This window comes from Oryzias latipes, chromosome 22, assembly GCF_002234675.1.
Source record: "Oryzias latipes chromosome 22, ASM223467v1".
Taxonomy (NCBI): Eukaryota; Metazoa; Chordata; class Actinopteri; order Beloniformes; family Adrianichthyidae; genus Oryzias; species Oryzias latipes.
The window spans coordinates 5207406-5222550 of record NC_019880.2 but is presented as its reverse complement, the minus strand read 5'-3'; the positions used below and the strand labels follow the sequence as shown (position 1 = coordinate 5222550).

At 39.9% G+C, this 15145-nt stretch overlaps 2 protein-coding genes across 3 annotated transcripts in view; one reads left to right on the top strand and one right to left on the bottom strand.

Moving 5' to 3' along the window:
* The window catches only part of grin3b (glutamate ionotropic receptor NMDA type subunit 3B), a 124163-nt gene that overhangs the window by 59223 nt on the left and 49795 nt on the right, over positions 1-15145 (top strand). The window lies entirely within an intron of this gene.
* Positions 733-7460, bottom strand: LOC101160894. Of its 2 annotated transcripts, XM_023951529.1 has the most exons (16): positions 6260-7460; positions 6024-6159; positions 4780-4875; positions 3980-4345; positions 3692-3787; positions 3380-3609; positions 3101-3279; positions 2933-3020; positions 2483-2830; positions 2284-2401; positions 2128-2219; positions 1929-2043; positions 1636-1725; positions 1382-1543; positions 1095-1274; positions 733-1019 (listed from the first exon to the last, which is right to left on the bottom strand). In XM_023951529.1, the coding sequence occupies exons 1-16, from the start codon at positions 6326-6328 to the stop codon at positions 820-822; spliced, it is 2565 nt and encodes an 854-aa protein (XP_023807297.1). In that variant the 5' UTR covers positions 6329-7460; the 3' UTR covers positions 733-819. The 2 variants fall into 2 exon arrangements, with proteins under 2 accessions (XP_023807297.1, XP_023807298.1); XM_023951530.1 differs by lacking the exons at positions 6024-6159; positions 6260-7460 and adding an exon at positions 5255-5447.

Genomic DNA, 15145 nt, shown 5'->3' with positions numbered 1-15145 from the left:
TTCTCCAATGACTCGTCTGGATCATCAAGATGGTCATTGCCAGACCTCAGACGGGCGTTGACATGGGCTGCCTTCAGCAGGGGAACCTTCCGTGCGATACATGATTTTAAACCATGACGTTTCAATGTATTACTTATAGCCTTGGAAACAGTGGTCCCAGCTCTCTTCAGGTCATTGACCAGCTCCTCCCGTGTAATCCTGGGCTGATTCTTCACCTTCCTTCGCATCATCCATACCCCACGAGATGAGATCTTGCGAGGGGCCCCAGTCCGAGGGACATTGACAGTCATCATTAGCCTCTTCTATTTTCTGACAATTGCTCCAACAGTTGTCCTTTTCTCACCAAGCTGCTTGGCAATTGCCCTATTTAAAAGCAGAACTGCAAGTCTTTGCTGGTCAGAAATCTCTGATAATTAAGTGCTCAAATACTTATTTGTAACAGTAATATACAAATAAATTGTTTACAAAAATCGTATGCGATTTCTGAATGTTTCTTTAGATTCTGGCTCTCACTGTGGAAATGGAAAAATTTTAGACCCCTCCATGTTTCCTAAGGGGGAGAACTTGCTAAATCACAGGGTGATCAAATACTTATTGACCTCACTGTACATACCTACATATATGTATACACATATACATACATATACTATAATATCCATATCAGAACTAGTTTAATAATACCTTTAAATTATGCAATGTAAAAAGAGTAGTGCAAAATTAAAAATCCACCAATTTCATTCAAGAGAATTTATTGGTCAATTATCACAGTTTACTTATGTTCTTCTGGAGACATTTGGGGGTGGGGTGGGCATGGCGGTGTCAAATATCTTCATCCGAGGAACTACTGTCTAAGTTTTCCTCATCTGTGGAAGAGTCATCTAAACACAATGCTTGCAATCCCAAAACATTCTGGTATATTTTGCGTGCAGCATCCTGTCGAGCACGGAGTTCTGTCGACCTTCTTTTCAGTAAACACAGTAGCCCCTCTCGTCCTTGCTCTGTCAAGGCGTCAGTGTTGCCTGACGATGACAAAAAGACAAATTAAAATCAAGTGTCTTTCCATATTTTCATTTATAAAAGAATGTTTTACCAACTTTGCTCAGTGATCCCTTCAGAAATCTGAGAAGAAAGCTCTTCAAGCATCCCAACCGCATTCCTTAGGTACTCCCAGTGCTGCTTAACTTCCCGAACCACAATGACCTTCTCTTCTTTCAACCTGGTCAGCAGCATTACCTTGTCAAAAAGCTGCTTTTTCTTAACCATGTCACCATGACCTAAAATTCAGCACAGTTTCAGTCATTTCAAATCCCCATTAAAATTCATCTAAAGTTAGGTATTAAAGTTTTTTGTTGAATAAAAAAACAAAACAAAAAAAACGTACATTCCCAAGGCCAGAAATAGTTCTCATGAGCCAAAAGCACATCAGAAGAAGGTAATTTCTCTGTTTCAGACAAATCAGTGTTTCGTTTTGTGATGGCATCGTCTAAGGCTCTCTTTTCTGTAGCAATCTTCTTTCGTAATAGATGACGCCGTTTGTTGCCATCTAGAGGGAAAAAAAAAGTTCATGCATACCCAGCTTTATCTTACAAGAGTATTTCAGACATTTTCAATAACTTTTTATTTTTTTCCCCTCACCAGCCTTGCGATACAATTCATATTTCCTCTGTTTGATGCTCAGATACAGTCCTTCAATGGTTTTTTCAAGGTCATTATGACCAGTTGAATCTTGTGGGGAGAAAAGTAGAAGTAATTAAAATTATTTTAAGAACACAAGGTGCTTTGACAGTTTGACTTGGGCCAAAATTCTATAAAAAGGCATTCATTTGGAGGTTTACTAATATAAATGTCATTGGAATTAAAAAAAAAAAGAACAATTTTTGTGTGTCTGTCTGTCTATAATTTTTTCCCCCCAATAAGCTTCACAGTACCTGCAGCCCAATTTTTTACATCAGACACCCATTGCTGGACAGTGTCTTCTTGTATCGACAGCTCTTTAGTTAGTTGATCAAGATCTGCCAATGCTTCAGAAATCCTTTGTGCGGTCTGTCAAAAATATTGCAACATTGTTGAACAGTGTTTGAATGAAAGAAGTCTAAGAGTCATGGAAAATGGATGTCTAGTTTTTACCTTGATGTATCTTTTTGCTAGAATCTGGTCAAGCTTTTCCACCTTCCGCTTGTTCCATCCAATAGCCTGTATCGTAAGGATATCTGTGCGTACTTCAAGCACAACATATATTAGCCCAGCATAACAAAAAACAATACATTTTTATAATATACTTACCAGCTTTGGACATGTATTTAGAACATATGGCTGCCCGAGACAGGAAGCTGTTCACTTGCTCAACCTCCTCCCCCATTGTTATTCCTGCTCCCTCTTGGTTTCGACCTCCCCACTGCAACTGCAACAAATGTGATTTGTTTCCGTTAGCATTGAGTTTAATATCTGGAGTGATAGTGCAAAAGAGGTTGGCAATCATTACCTCACACATCCAGGAATGTGCTTTAGCATGCATGATTGAGAGGAAAGGATGCATTGTCAACAACCCCTGTAGTTCAGGACAGTGGCGCACAACCTTCTGCAGATATGGCCAATATTTGCACACCACATCGGAGCAGAAAAACCCTACATTCTGAGCAGCAAGTTCTTTTTGGAGAAAGAGAGGATATGCAAAAATTTCTCCACGGAACATATTGAGTCCTTTCAACAAGACCCCATGACGGCACACAGCAACCTCAACACCTTCCTCATCCACTTTGCTGGCAGATTTGTGAGAGGACTCTCGTGCTGCTAACCACTCGCCTCCTCCACATCTTCCCTTTCCAGGATTCTATTACAGATGACCAAAAGATATACAAATTTGATTGTTGTATATTAAGATGCATGGAATATTTTGAGAAACTTAATACACTTTTAAAAAAGTCGACCTTACATGTCGTGTTGCACCATGGATATAGTCCACAAAAGAGGCCACCTCTGTATCTTTCGCCAAAAAAACACCGTCAAAAAATCCATCAGGTCTAATGGAAAAAAAAAAAAAACATGTTAAAATTACATCCATAGAAAATTCAACATAACATTGAAAATGTTTACCCCATACCCTGGTTGGCATCTGAAGCGGTAAAGTTTGCGGTTCCCATCCACTGCAACAGCCAACATGGAGGGGGTGCATGCTGGGCACTTAAAGTGATGCACCAGTGACAGCCTCTCAACTTCAAATTTGGCATAGGACCACTCCAGAAAAGATTTCTGCATGGTGTCGCCACATATTTTTCCACTCTGGTTCAAAACAAAACGAAAAGAAAACAAAAAAAAGACAAAAGTTAAAGATACAACAGTCAATGTAAAACACAGTTGTTGCCTCAATTATGTAACTTACTCGACCAAAGACTTTAGTGCGCTGTTCAAGCATTCCGACAAAAGCATGCCTTGACATTCCTGGTGCAGTAATTTTAAGATCTTCATATGATGTGAACAAATCCACTGTATATAAAGTCTCAAAATGTACTGTGGCTGGCCAATATCCACTTTCAACCAAATCACCAATGCCAACATCCCAGGTTTTTCCACAGGAACAGGTAACATTTGGCAGGGATAGGTTGTATCGTCCTTTAAAAGAAATAAATCACATTTTATTACAGTATAACTTTGAAAGACTATTATTTTGAAAAAAAGAAGAAAGGAACATTACCATTCATTCCAATCAGAATCACTTGTTTTCCTGCAGAAACTTCTGTTTGACCAGTAGAGCAGTCACAGCAGGGAAGGACGACAGGCAAAAGGCATGCTTGTAAAAGTAAACAATTCATATTAGTTAAAACATAAAATATTATCTGCAAATGTGTTTTATTTCTCAAAGGAAAAAATAATGCATCTTTTTTTTTTTTTTTTTAAAAAGATTTTTAAACAAGCATTGAGGGTGGTTTTGATTTATTTAACAAATTTAAAAGGCCCATGTGATTTTAATGAGAAAAAGTACCTCTTTCGTGGAAAGTAAGTTTTCCTCCCTCTTCCTTGATGAAAGTGGTTGGTGGGAGTGGCCTATAAAATCCCTCCACCGTCGCTGATCGGTTGTGAAGTACTCTGTTGTCATGTACAGCCAAATCACATGACGCACAATAAAGTGGTCTTGGCAAACAGTCGTGACACACTATTACTGCAACCTGAGAGCGACAGTGATGGCATTGTCCCCCTTTTGGCTTCCCAGATTGCAACATCTGATCGACCATAAAAGGTCTCAACACTGTCCACTTTTCCAAGGACGAAGCTTTCCTAGCCGTCCAGTGTGATGGAGTTGGGTCTTCAGCGGGGCCCAGAAGGTCTTGAACCTCTTTGATGAGGGACCCTATTGAGGAAAAAGAAGAAACAGGGGGGGTGTTACAGTATGTAAAAGTAGATTCTGAAAATGTGTTCCACGTGATTAAGAACTCCAAAAGGCTATGAATACGTGACAATGTTTTCATCTTCAGAGCACAATGGATTTATAAATGGCAGTCGCAAAATGGTTGTATCAATTAGATTTTCACTTTGTGAAATTGAGGACTTTCTTCGCCTTTAAAAAAAAAAGTAGTGAGCATGGTGCCCGAATTTTAGCATCCAACCACTAGATATTCCTGCATTATATAGTTTTTTAGCAGTTATGGATTGAGGGGAATTCATGCAGCAACTGTTTAGACAGAAAAAAATTGAGGTAAACTATGTAGATCAACTACATTTTAATATACTTTAAATTGTTCTCAGAAAAAAAAAGTTCTGAGGACAACTGTATCAATAACTTACCTATATCGTGAGAAGGTTCTGTCACACTCTGCTGTCCACTAGTAGATGGCATGCACAATTGGTCTACAGTTGGACTTTGAGCCATTGTTGGAGTTCCTGAAATAAATAAGAGCACGAGTAAAGAGAATTATCTGCCAGACATACAGGCCTTTCACTGTTCTGGTTGCTTAGCATCCTAGAGCTGAAACAAATGCTTATTTTTGGATAGTGCACTATGGAGAAAGTTATAGCAGTTTTTCAATTCTAGCCACATTACTCAAAATCCAGAACTTCCTAATTGAGACAAGTTTAATAACATATTAAAGGTAATTATTGTGGTCCTTGGAATGGTGTACGCATAGATAGCCTTGATAATACCCTGCTAACATCTTGGCCTGTTAGGCATCATAGAGACTAAAACAATCTATATGTGTTTTATAATACAGAAAACGCCCATGATAAAAAAATAAATAAAAAGACACTGAAATGAACTTGCCTTTCACTAAATTCCAGTAATCCCTCGCCAAATTCCAGTTCACCCTTTACAAAGACAGTGGAAAGTAGGTTTTCCATATTTGTATTGTACGACTAAAAAGGATTTAGAACTAGTGGGGTCTTGTTATTAGAGTGGGAGTAAATGGAGGCGTTTCACACAGCCTTATCCCCTTCTATCATGATTGGCTATTGATGACGATGACGATGATGATGACGATGATGATGACGATGATGATGATGATGTCCCCCCACCCCGTCACTGGCCTTGTGGGCAGCGGGAGCGCCAGGGGGGTTGGGCCACTTAGTCTAGTTCTCTGAATGGTAGCCCAAATTGTTTCACCATTTTCACCCTAAAGTGCTATAAGCTAACCACTTTTTCCAAATCTAAATTCCAAAAGCCAGTGCCCTTTAACTCCCCTAGGAAGTCTGCCAAAACGAGTGTGCGTCCATGCTCACCACATTGGCATGTTTAGACCACAATGCATTGCGTTTGAATGAGTTTTTTTTATTTAATGTAAATATAATTTTTCAAAAAGGATGGTGTCCGAGTACTTTTTAAAAATCGAGGTATCAATAGCCCCCCCCAATTCTATTCTGGTTCTGCCAAAATTACAAAAACAAATCTAGACTTGTACCGCGAAAGCCACGTGTGTGCCTGATGCCAAACCTTGTGTGGCCATCTTGTCAGCAGCTTCCTACTTCCCTTGATTCCATCCCCTTTCCTTTGTTGTTTTAAAAGTGCAACAAGCAATGTGACCAGGTTTACTCACTTTTGGATGAAACAGGTTTCCGCCGCTCTCCTGTTCTACGACGTTTAGGCAAAGGATTTCCATACTCGTCCTCCTCGTGCCTAACAAAGGTCACTGGGCCTGTTCCCGACGGTTGTACAGCTGCAGGCTGTTTACGCTACAAAATAAAGTTATAAAGACATACACGATGTCACTGGTTATATAAATAAACGTTTTTTTTTTTTCATTTTTACAAAATTCAATGAAATCGAACCCACCTTGAATTCTTCTATAAGCGCGTCTGCGAGAAATAAAGCGTCATCGACTTTGTCCCCTACCGGCTCCATCGCGATCCACAAAGCATGTAAAACTCCAGGGGGTTTAAATAGGTAGTGGGTGTCACCATTTAGTTGCCCAACCCGTGGACTGACGAAACAAGCCTGCTTTGTGTAAATATTTTTTGTTTAAATTACTCAAAAGACATGTGGCTACACTAAAGTTTAATTTCTTTTTCCTAGAGATGGATCTGTAAATATGACAAAGAAAAAAATCGTATGAAGAAAAAAAATGTAGCTAGGACGCCGGTGTAAAGGACACCGGTTTTGACTGGTCTTGGTATTTTCTATAAAAACATTTAGTAGAACTCATTACTATAAAACTAATAAATTTAGTGTCCATTTCTCGCAGTAAAAGCAATTAAAACGAATCAAAAGTCAGTAAATTGTCTCAAACGTTAACCTCAATTGTCTTTTTCAATAAAAAAAGAAAACCGTGGCTTCCTTCCGGTTCGCCGGTAGCGTCCGTAGCTACCACCATAGCAACATAAAAATGTTCCGTTGATACTATTTTGTTGAGTGATATAAAACAAAGTGTTTATAAAGCCAATAATAATAAATTCACATCAAAAACCCAGGCGATGTCCGCTATATTTTGGGTCCTGGCTCCTGCTAGGAAACCTGTCAGTCACGTGACCCACAGAAATGAACGAGAAAAGAATGCGCAAGTGTTGTAAAACAGTGGTCCCCAACCGCGGACCGGTAAAACGCAAGACACGTTTACCGCAGACCGGTGGGGGTGGGGGGCACGTTTACCGTGGACCGGGGGGGGTATTTTCTCTTAAGTAATAATAATAATGAACGTAAATCCACTGTGTAATCATGTGCAACTTTATCCGGTCACTTTTCAAAATAAAATAAATTTCAAAATAAAAATAAAACAATAAAATGGAAATTATTTTTTCTTTCTGTGCGTCCCGGTGCAAAAAATTTTCCGCGGATCGCCTGGTGCCAAGTGTCCCGCGGCCCGGTGCCAAGTGTCCCGCGGATGGATCGGTACCGGTGCCAAGTGTCCCGCGGCCCGGTGCCTAGTGTCCCGTGGCCCGGTGCCAAGTGTTCCGCGGATGGATCGATACCGGTGTCCCGCGGCCCGGTGCCAAGTGTCCCGCGGATGGATCGGTACCGGTGCCTAGTGTCCCGCGGCCCGGTGCCAAGTGTCCCGCGGATGGATCGGTACCGGTGCCTAGTGTCCCGCGGCCCGGTGCCAAGTGTGCCGCGGATGGATCGGTACCGATGCCTAGTGTCCCGCGGCCCGGTGCCAAGTGTCCCGCGGATGGATCGGTACCGGTGCCTAGTGTCCCGCGGCCCGGTGCCAAGTGTCCCACGGATGGATCGGTACCGGTGCCAAGTGTCCCGTGGCCCGGTGCCAAGTGTCCCGCGGATGGATCGGTACCGGTGCCAAGTGTCCCGCGGCCCGGTGCCAAGTGTCCCGCGGATGGATCGGTACCGGTGCCAAGTGTGCCGCGGATGGATCGGTACCGGTGCCTAGTGTCCCGCGGCCCGGTGCCAAGTGTCCCGCCGATGGATCGGTGCCTAGTGTCCCGCGGTACCGGTGCCAAGTGTCCCGCCGCTCAGTGCCAAGTGTGCCGCGGATGGATCGGTACCGATGCCTAGTGTCCCGCGGCCCGGTGCCAAGTGTCCCGCGGATGGATCGGAACCGGGCCTAGTGTCCCGCGGATGGATCGGTACCGGTGCCAAGTGTCCCGAGGCCCGGTGGCTTGGGACCACTGTTGTAAAATAAAGACGTTTCGCCCTGTGGACTAACGTAGGTGTAAACGTTTGTTTTTCACAATTTAGAGCCCCTAAAAAAACGTTTTCACAGAGCGAAAAAAGATAACTAAAAACTGCATTTTTATAAAAGCCTTCTGAAAGTAAATGGTATATTTCTCACTAGAAATGTTGTCAGAATAAAGATTAGTCCTTAAAAAATCCTGTTTTGTGGGATTTTCTACCGAAAAATGAACGAGCATCCGCCATGTTTTTTTTCACGGCAGGCAAAACCTCAGAAGTCACGTGATCCTGAGAAGGCTAATAGAAAATGAATAGGAAAATGAAACGTAAGTGTCTCACAAGTTACGGGCCGTTTTTGTGAACCTGTCACGTATTTCCATGTGGACAAATGTAGCTACTACACATTTTAGGATGAGACTGGGTTGAGAGTGCAGCTCCGTGTTGCTTCATTAACCACGCAAACAACCGCAACTGGCTTTATTCAATCATGGATGTTGTTTGGATGGTTAGAAGTCAGACGAAATTACACACTTTCAACACTTTTTGCATTCATTATGTATGAGTTGCTGCAAGGATATTTACTTTACCAACCATTTCTGTACTGCCGGTTAAATCAAATTGCTTGACTTGTTTTTAGTGTATTTTATGTGAGAGCATAAAACCGAGACTGCTGACATTTTAATTTGACATTCAGGTTACGATGCTCTTATTGCAAGTGTTTGGAATCGGAGGCGGCGCCATGCTGGGAAAATATTTCGGCTTTCCTCAAGACACAAGTGCTCTATCGCTGTCTTTCTTCCGTGTTGTTTTGTGTGTCGGCTGCACAAGCATTGAGATGCAAACCATCACCTTTTACTTTCTTTCAAAAGGGCGGATATTAAACCACATATCAAATTTTCTTTCATCTCAATCATCTTTTCACATCCAGAGCAATTCTCAATTGCTCTGTCTTTCTTTTTTCCACCCTCACAACATTCAACCTCATAAAAGTGCTGGGTAAATCTGTTGAGCCAGGTGCCGATGTTTTGGAGCGTTGCCTTTGACTGTGAGCTTTTGTTTTTGGAATGAAAGGTGATCCGGCAGAGGTCCCCGCAGCTCGGTGTAAAAGCAAAAACACCCGAGAGCGTCGGCCTCAGCCCGTCCATGCAAACAAGGCATGACCTCAACGATAAGCTCAAATGGAGTTGCAGACAGTTGAAACATTCCTTGCCTGAAGCTGTGGAGGAAGGCCAAAAAAGGGAGACACCTGCTTTGGTCCTCCTGCCTCCCCTAGCTACCAGAACCTTCTGAAATATCCACAAACACATATGCTGCCGTGTCCCGCCTCTGCAATATTTCTTCCTGCTTGATTTTAATAAGCTTTTAAACAGCAGGTGCTAGCGTTTCTTCTGTGTCATTATTTGATTCAGGGAGATCTAGAACCAGGAGTTGTGCAACAGATCAGATGTTTTTTTTTTTCCAATTTTTTTACGAGGCTTTAATAAGTAATGAGCTCAGTAACACAGGGTGCCGCTCTTGCATGTTGTTTGGTTTCAATCCATTCTGCTTTTGTTAACCCACATTGCCCAGGGGTCCCTAAAGACTCCTGCTCACTATTTATGTGTATTTCTGCTTATGTGTGCGCTGGCACCGGTGCGCATTTATGTTTGCTGGAGCGTGCGTGTGTGTTTGTTTGTTTCCACGCACGTTTCTTACCAGAGAATCACCAGAGCAGCATGTCAAACAGCAGTATGGATTTGTCAAGACTCTTAATTTGCAGATATGTGACACATCTCACGGATTTTTACATTTTATCCCAGAATAACGCTGACACTTCCTTTAGCTGTGCTTATCTTTCATCTAAATTTGAGTTTCTGTAACCTTGCTTGTGCAGTTGGAGTTGTTGCCAAAGAGCAGAAAAAGAAAGGAGCCTAAAGAAAAAGACATGTGGCAGAGGTCAAATATGAGTTTTTATCATATTTTTAACCCAACCCAAAGAAGACCTGGCTTCTTTGGATAGATTTTTACCTTTGTGTGAGTCTACCTAGTCTATAAAGATACATTTGCTTTGTGAAAACCACAGCAAATTATATCATGTGGTTGCTTCTGTGTTTCAGAGTGCCAGGTAAAGCTTTCACAGAAAATGCATAGCTTTTATCTTGTCTAGACAGTGACAACCTAAAAGCAATGGTTCTTTCATTCCCCCAGAGATCAAAACTCTCCTCAGGTTCCTACCAAAATATTAAAAAAAATTATATCACATTTAAAATGTAAATGTATGGGATCTGCAAAAACTAAGTTGGCCCTGAAAACAATGGATGTGAAAAACAAAACAAAAAAGAACAAAAAAAGTACAAATTCATACAGATCGTCACAATGGACTCAAAGATCTTTTGTTGACGTTCATGCAGACATAAGCACACGCATGTATTAAGTCTGGTGTCACAGCGATAAACACCAATGTTGCCAGCTCGTTTTTGTGGCACGCTGGATTAAGCTGGAGCGATAACTGGCGGGGATTTCATTATTCTGCACACACTGCCATATATCGAGATTCCATATGTAAGGCTTTGCTATTGTTGGATTGTAAATATATTTAGCCAGTTTTGAGAATTAGCGGAAATTGTGTCTAAAATCAAAAATGAAGCATAATGTGGCTATGCTGTTGCATTCAGCTGTCAAAAATTTGATGCAATATGATGCATTAGGTTGTAATATTGTAATTGAAGACACTGCCTGTCAATGCAACCAATCGTCTGGTAAAGAGTACCCTTAGAGCAGGGGTGTCAAACTCATTTTCACTGAGGGCCACATCAGCATAGTGGTTGTCTTCAAAGGGCCAGATATAACTTATACATGTAACTAAATGTAATGAAAATAAATGTTACTACTCCCTAATGTTAAATAACTCATTATTTATTTATCATAACTTTTTAAAGTGACAATTACAGTTGCATAGAAAACATATGTTTGCTTGTTACTTTAGCATATATCCTTTTAAATTTGATCCTGTCAGGCTAGGTTATTTAGACAGTGTTTATGGCCTAATGTATAGTTGCCCAATCTGATATTTCAAGTCAGATTCCCCCTAGATATGAAAAAATACACACCAATTTTTATTTTTTATTTTAAGAAATTAAAAACTTTTCTGCTCTTGCGGGCCACATAAAATGACATGGAGGGCCACGTTTGGCCCCCGGTCCTTTAGTTTGAAACATGTGCCTTAGAGTCACACGAAAGCCAATTAATTGTTACCTCAGAAAGTTTACGTTTCCAAACTGCATTATTGTGCCACTATCTTGAGTTCACATGTTTTTATGTGTTAGCAGATATGTTGAATGTGTACATTATTGGCATTGGGAAATATTTATATTAAAATGTATTAATGGTCTTTGCTAAACATTTCTTCTGTAAGGTCATATTGATATAGGTGTGCTTTAGGCCAGCACATTTAATCGTAAATTTATCGCTATCGCGATTATAAGCTGTGCAATATCCATATCACAAAAGCCGGCGAAAACCGTAATAAATGGTAAACCTTAAATGTGCTAAGACAATCTTGACAATCAGCTTGAACTATTTAATGAATTGAATAAATCCCTTTATCCTTGAGCCAATCAGATGGAGCCCTTCATGTCGTTGACCAATCGGATGTTAGATGTTGCCCTCCTAATTAGACGAGGGGTCATTTGGAGAATAATTTAAGGGATTTTGACTCTTATTTAAATTAAACCTTTGCAGTGAAATAGAAATGTTTTTGTTGTTTTTGCTCTTTGTTCATTTATCGCAAGTTATATCGTCATTGCAATAGGGATCACTAATATTGCATATCGCAAATTTTCCTCATATCGTGCAGCCCTAGTGTGCTTTGACCTTGATCTCCATGAACGTATCATTTCATCACCGACCTGCAGAGGGCTTCACTGCGTTGGCCGTATTTTGACAACCTGTCCGTTTGACCACCTTCTACGCATTTTTTTTTACATCCAGCAGTGAAATTTGCAGAAAGTTTTGAGAAAACAACTTTTAAAGAAAAGACTTCCCACAGTTAAAGTGTGAATGAAGCTGCTCTGTTCACCTGTTTCTGTGTCACCCCTGATTAGGAGAACTGGACTGAGTGAGGCCTCCTGCCAAACAGGAAGTACCCTGTGGCTCCAAAAAGCCAAGATCCCATAGACTTCTGTAGAGAAATAAACAGCTAATCAGTCTTCTATTGTGTGGAATAACCTTTCTTGATCTGATATGTTTTTAACATATTCTTGCTAATCCTAATTTTTTTCATATTTTTACCCTAATCCAAGTTATGAACTGACCAATCAGATGCCTCAATAAAGTATGTGGTGACTTCTGGGCCCCACGTCCAACGTTTGAAACATGTGTTTGACTGATTCCCCCAAAGCCGCTTTAATGTGTTGGGGGTGTGGCCTTCCAACAAGCTCACTTCTGATTGACTTGCGTGTTTTGTCATAGAAACGTTGACTTGGAACAATCACGGGCAACATCCATATCGTAGAAAAATGGTGACTGAATTGTCTTTATGTGGTTGAAGCCCCAAGTAAACCATTTTCTATGGGTAACATCACACTCACTCGGTCCAGCTCTCATATACATGACATGTCAATGCTTTCACCAGACTTTTACAACGGTTAAAAAATAGTAAATAGGCCAGAAAATCTTTATTATTATTTTTTTATTTGTCCTGTCCCAACAGCTGAGGAAGCAGATCAGAAGATCAGAGCTGAGGGCCTCTTGTGTTGGACAGATTTTACTGTTACAATAGGGGTTTATGGATTTTCAGACAGAGTGTATATTTTTTTTAATAAACCCCTTTTGTATTTGAAGCTAAGCTTTATTTATAATAATTATATTTGTAGGCCTTTCTTGTTGGATAGGATGGAAAAGGAAAGGAGAGAGAGAGTGGGATGTTAGTAACTAGGGATTATGGGTTAGAGTGGGGGAGATGGGGGGGGGGGGCAGTAAATAATACAAAGTCAAAACATAATAGTGTCATAAATAGATTGCATGACTTAGTTCACACATCAACAAATAGTCTGCACACAACTATTTACAGGTTGGAAGTATTTTCTACATTCATGATTGGAAGATTTATCCCACAAGACTTCTGCACACAGACACACACACACAAGATCTGCATTACCAATATTCTTGAAGAGGGGTGTAAAAACAGTACCCATGCCCATATTTGTGCAAAAGTAAATAAGCAGTCTGGAAAATCTTTGATTATCCTCAATGTCTTTTTTTTATAACAAAACTGTTTGCTGATCAATTTAGTGGTGATTTTTTTCCCATATTGGTGATCTCATAAGTGTTTTTGTGTTGTTTGTCCTAAACATACATAACATCACATTCCAAGATGATCACACTCCATAAAGGATACTAAGGCTCTATTTTAGCAATAACATAACAATTTTTTTTATCATATAAAAGCTAAATCAATTTACTAGTAATTTGTTTTTAAAGATTTCTGTTTCAGTTGACAAAACTGAAGTAACCCACAACTTTTTAGGTACAGGTAAGCTATGCAAGAGTGGACTGACAAGATTCCCCTAACTTAAAGGGATTTAGCCCCCTTTAATTTTAACTTTGGACAAAATTTCAGAGGGTAGCTCGTAAGTTTTCATTCAGATGATATTATGTGTAAAAAGACTTTACACATTTAAACTTTTGCAGCAACATAGGTTTTGTTTTGATTTGTGAAATGTTTTTTTTTTTTTACATTTTGGTTTCTGGAAACTGTTTATATATATATATATATATATATATATATATATATATATATATATATAAATATATATATTTGTTTAGCTTTTTTAATTGTCATTGGGATTTTTAAAATGTTTTCGCGTCGAGTGATTTGTTGATGTGATTTGCTCTTTAGGGTCACCATATCTTTGGGAATGAGCAACAAATTAAAAGATAGTTTTGGAAAGATTCCAAAAAAGAGGAAACTTTTTAATACACTTTTGCAACACATCTCTATTTAATTTGGCAATTGCCACCGACAGGCAATTGTAGCTGAAATGAGAAGGGCAGAACAGGGCAGAAACAATAATTAGATACACTAGTGAACCAAATAAGCTGTATTTCTGTAGCTCTATTTTAACATCGTCCCACAGATTATTTTATTTTTTTAAAAAGTGCTTCATGTAATCTATAGTTGTATCCCAAGTCCCACATCAAATTTTCTATTTTTACTTTTTATTTTCCCCCAGCAACACCTTCAGCTTCAATCCCCCCCTGGCAAAAGTATTCTCAGGTATTCACTCTTGAAGTAATCTTACTGTGTCTGCAGTGCTTCAGTCTGGATAAAGGCTCTGCCTAAACACTTTGAATGTAATTGAAATGGGGAAAGAGTCTCTCTAAGTAAGTCGGCTGTAATTGGGCAGGAAAAATAATAACTTAATGTTGGCACACAACAGTTTACACAGCTGTGATGTCTCCCACAGATGAACGTAGTTACAATAATGTGACAATGATGTATACAGCCAGAATCATTCACTGATTTTCTTACAAGCTACATTGACTGCAAGCCTAATTAACAGCTTTTTTCTCCATCAACAATCTGTTGTTTTAATTTGTCATCGAAGCTAATTTTTTAGGTTTGCCTTCGAGTCACAGACCCACTTAGATGGTTGAAGTCGCTTGTTGTTGATGTGATATGAGATATAAATTTATGATATTTCCATATGCTTCAAGGCTGTGCATCTTTCCAAATGTCAAATGTTCTCAGAAACCTTTAAAGACCCTCTCCGATCATTGGCGGCAATAGTTTATTAAAAAAAAAACATGCCTCAGAGTTGTGGACAAGACTGTTGGCCCTTTGCTGAGAGCTCTCTGTTTATACACAACCCCTCTCAACCCAACATTACCAGTGCAACAAAAATGGCGAGCAATACCAGAGCTATCCAGCCGTACAGTTTTTTGCCACAACGAAAACCACAACGTACACAGATCTATTTGTCTGCAAGTGGATGCAGTGGATACGTCACAAATAGCATCTTTTTGAACAGTCTTTTTTTTAATCTGCCCCTGATTGACAAATATTTCAATAAAGAAATACTCAGAAATGATATTTTAAGATTCTGATTCTTTATATAT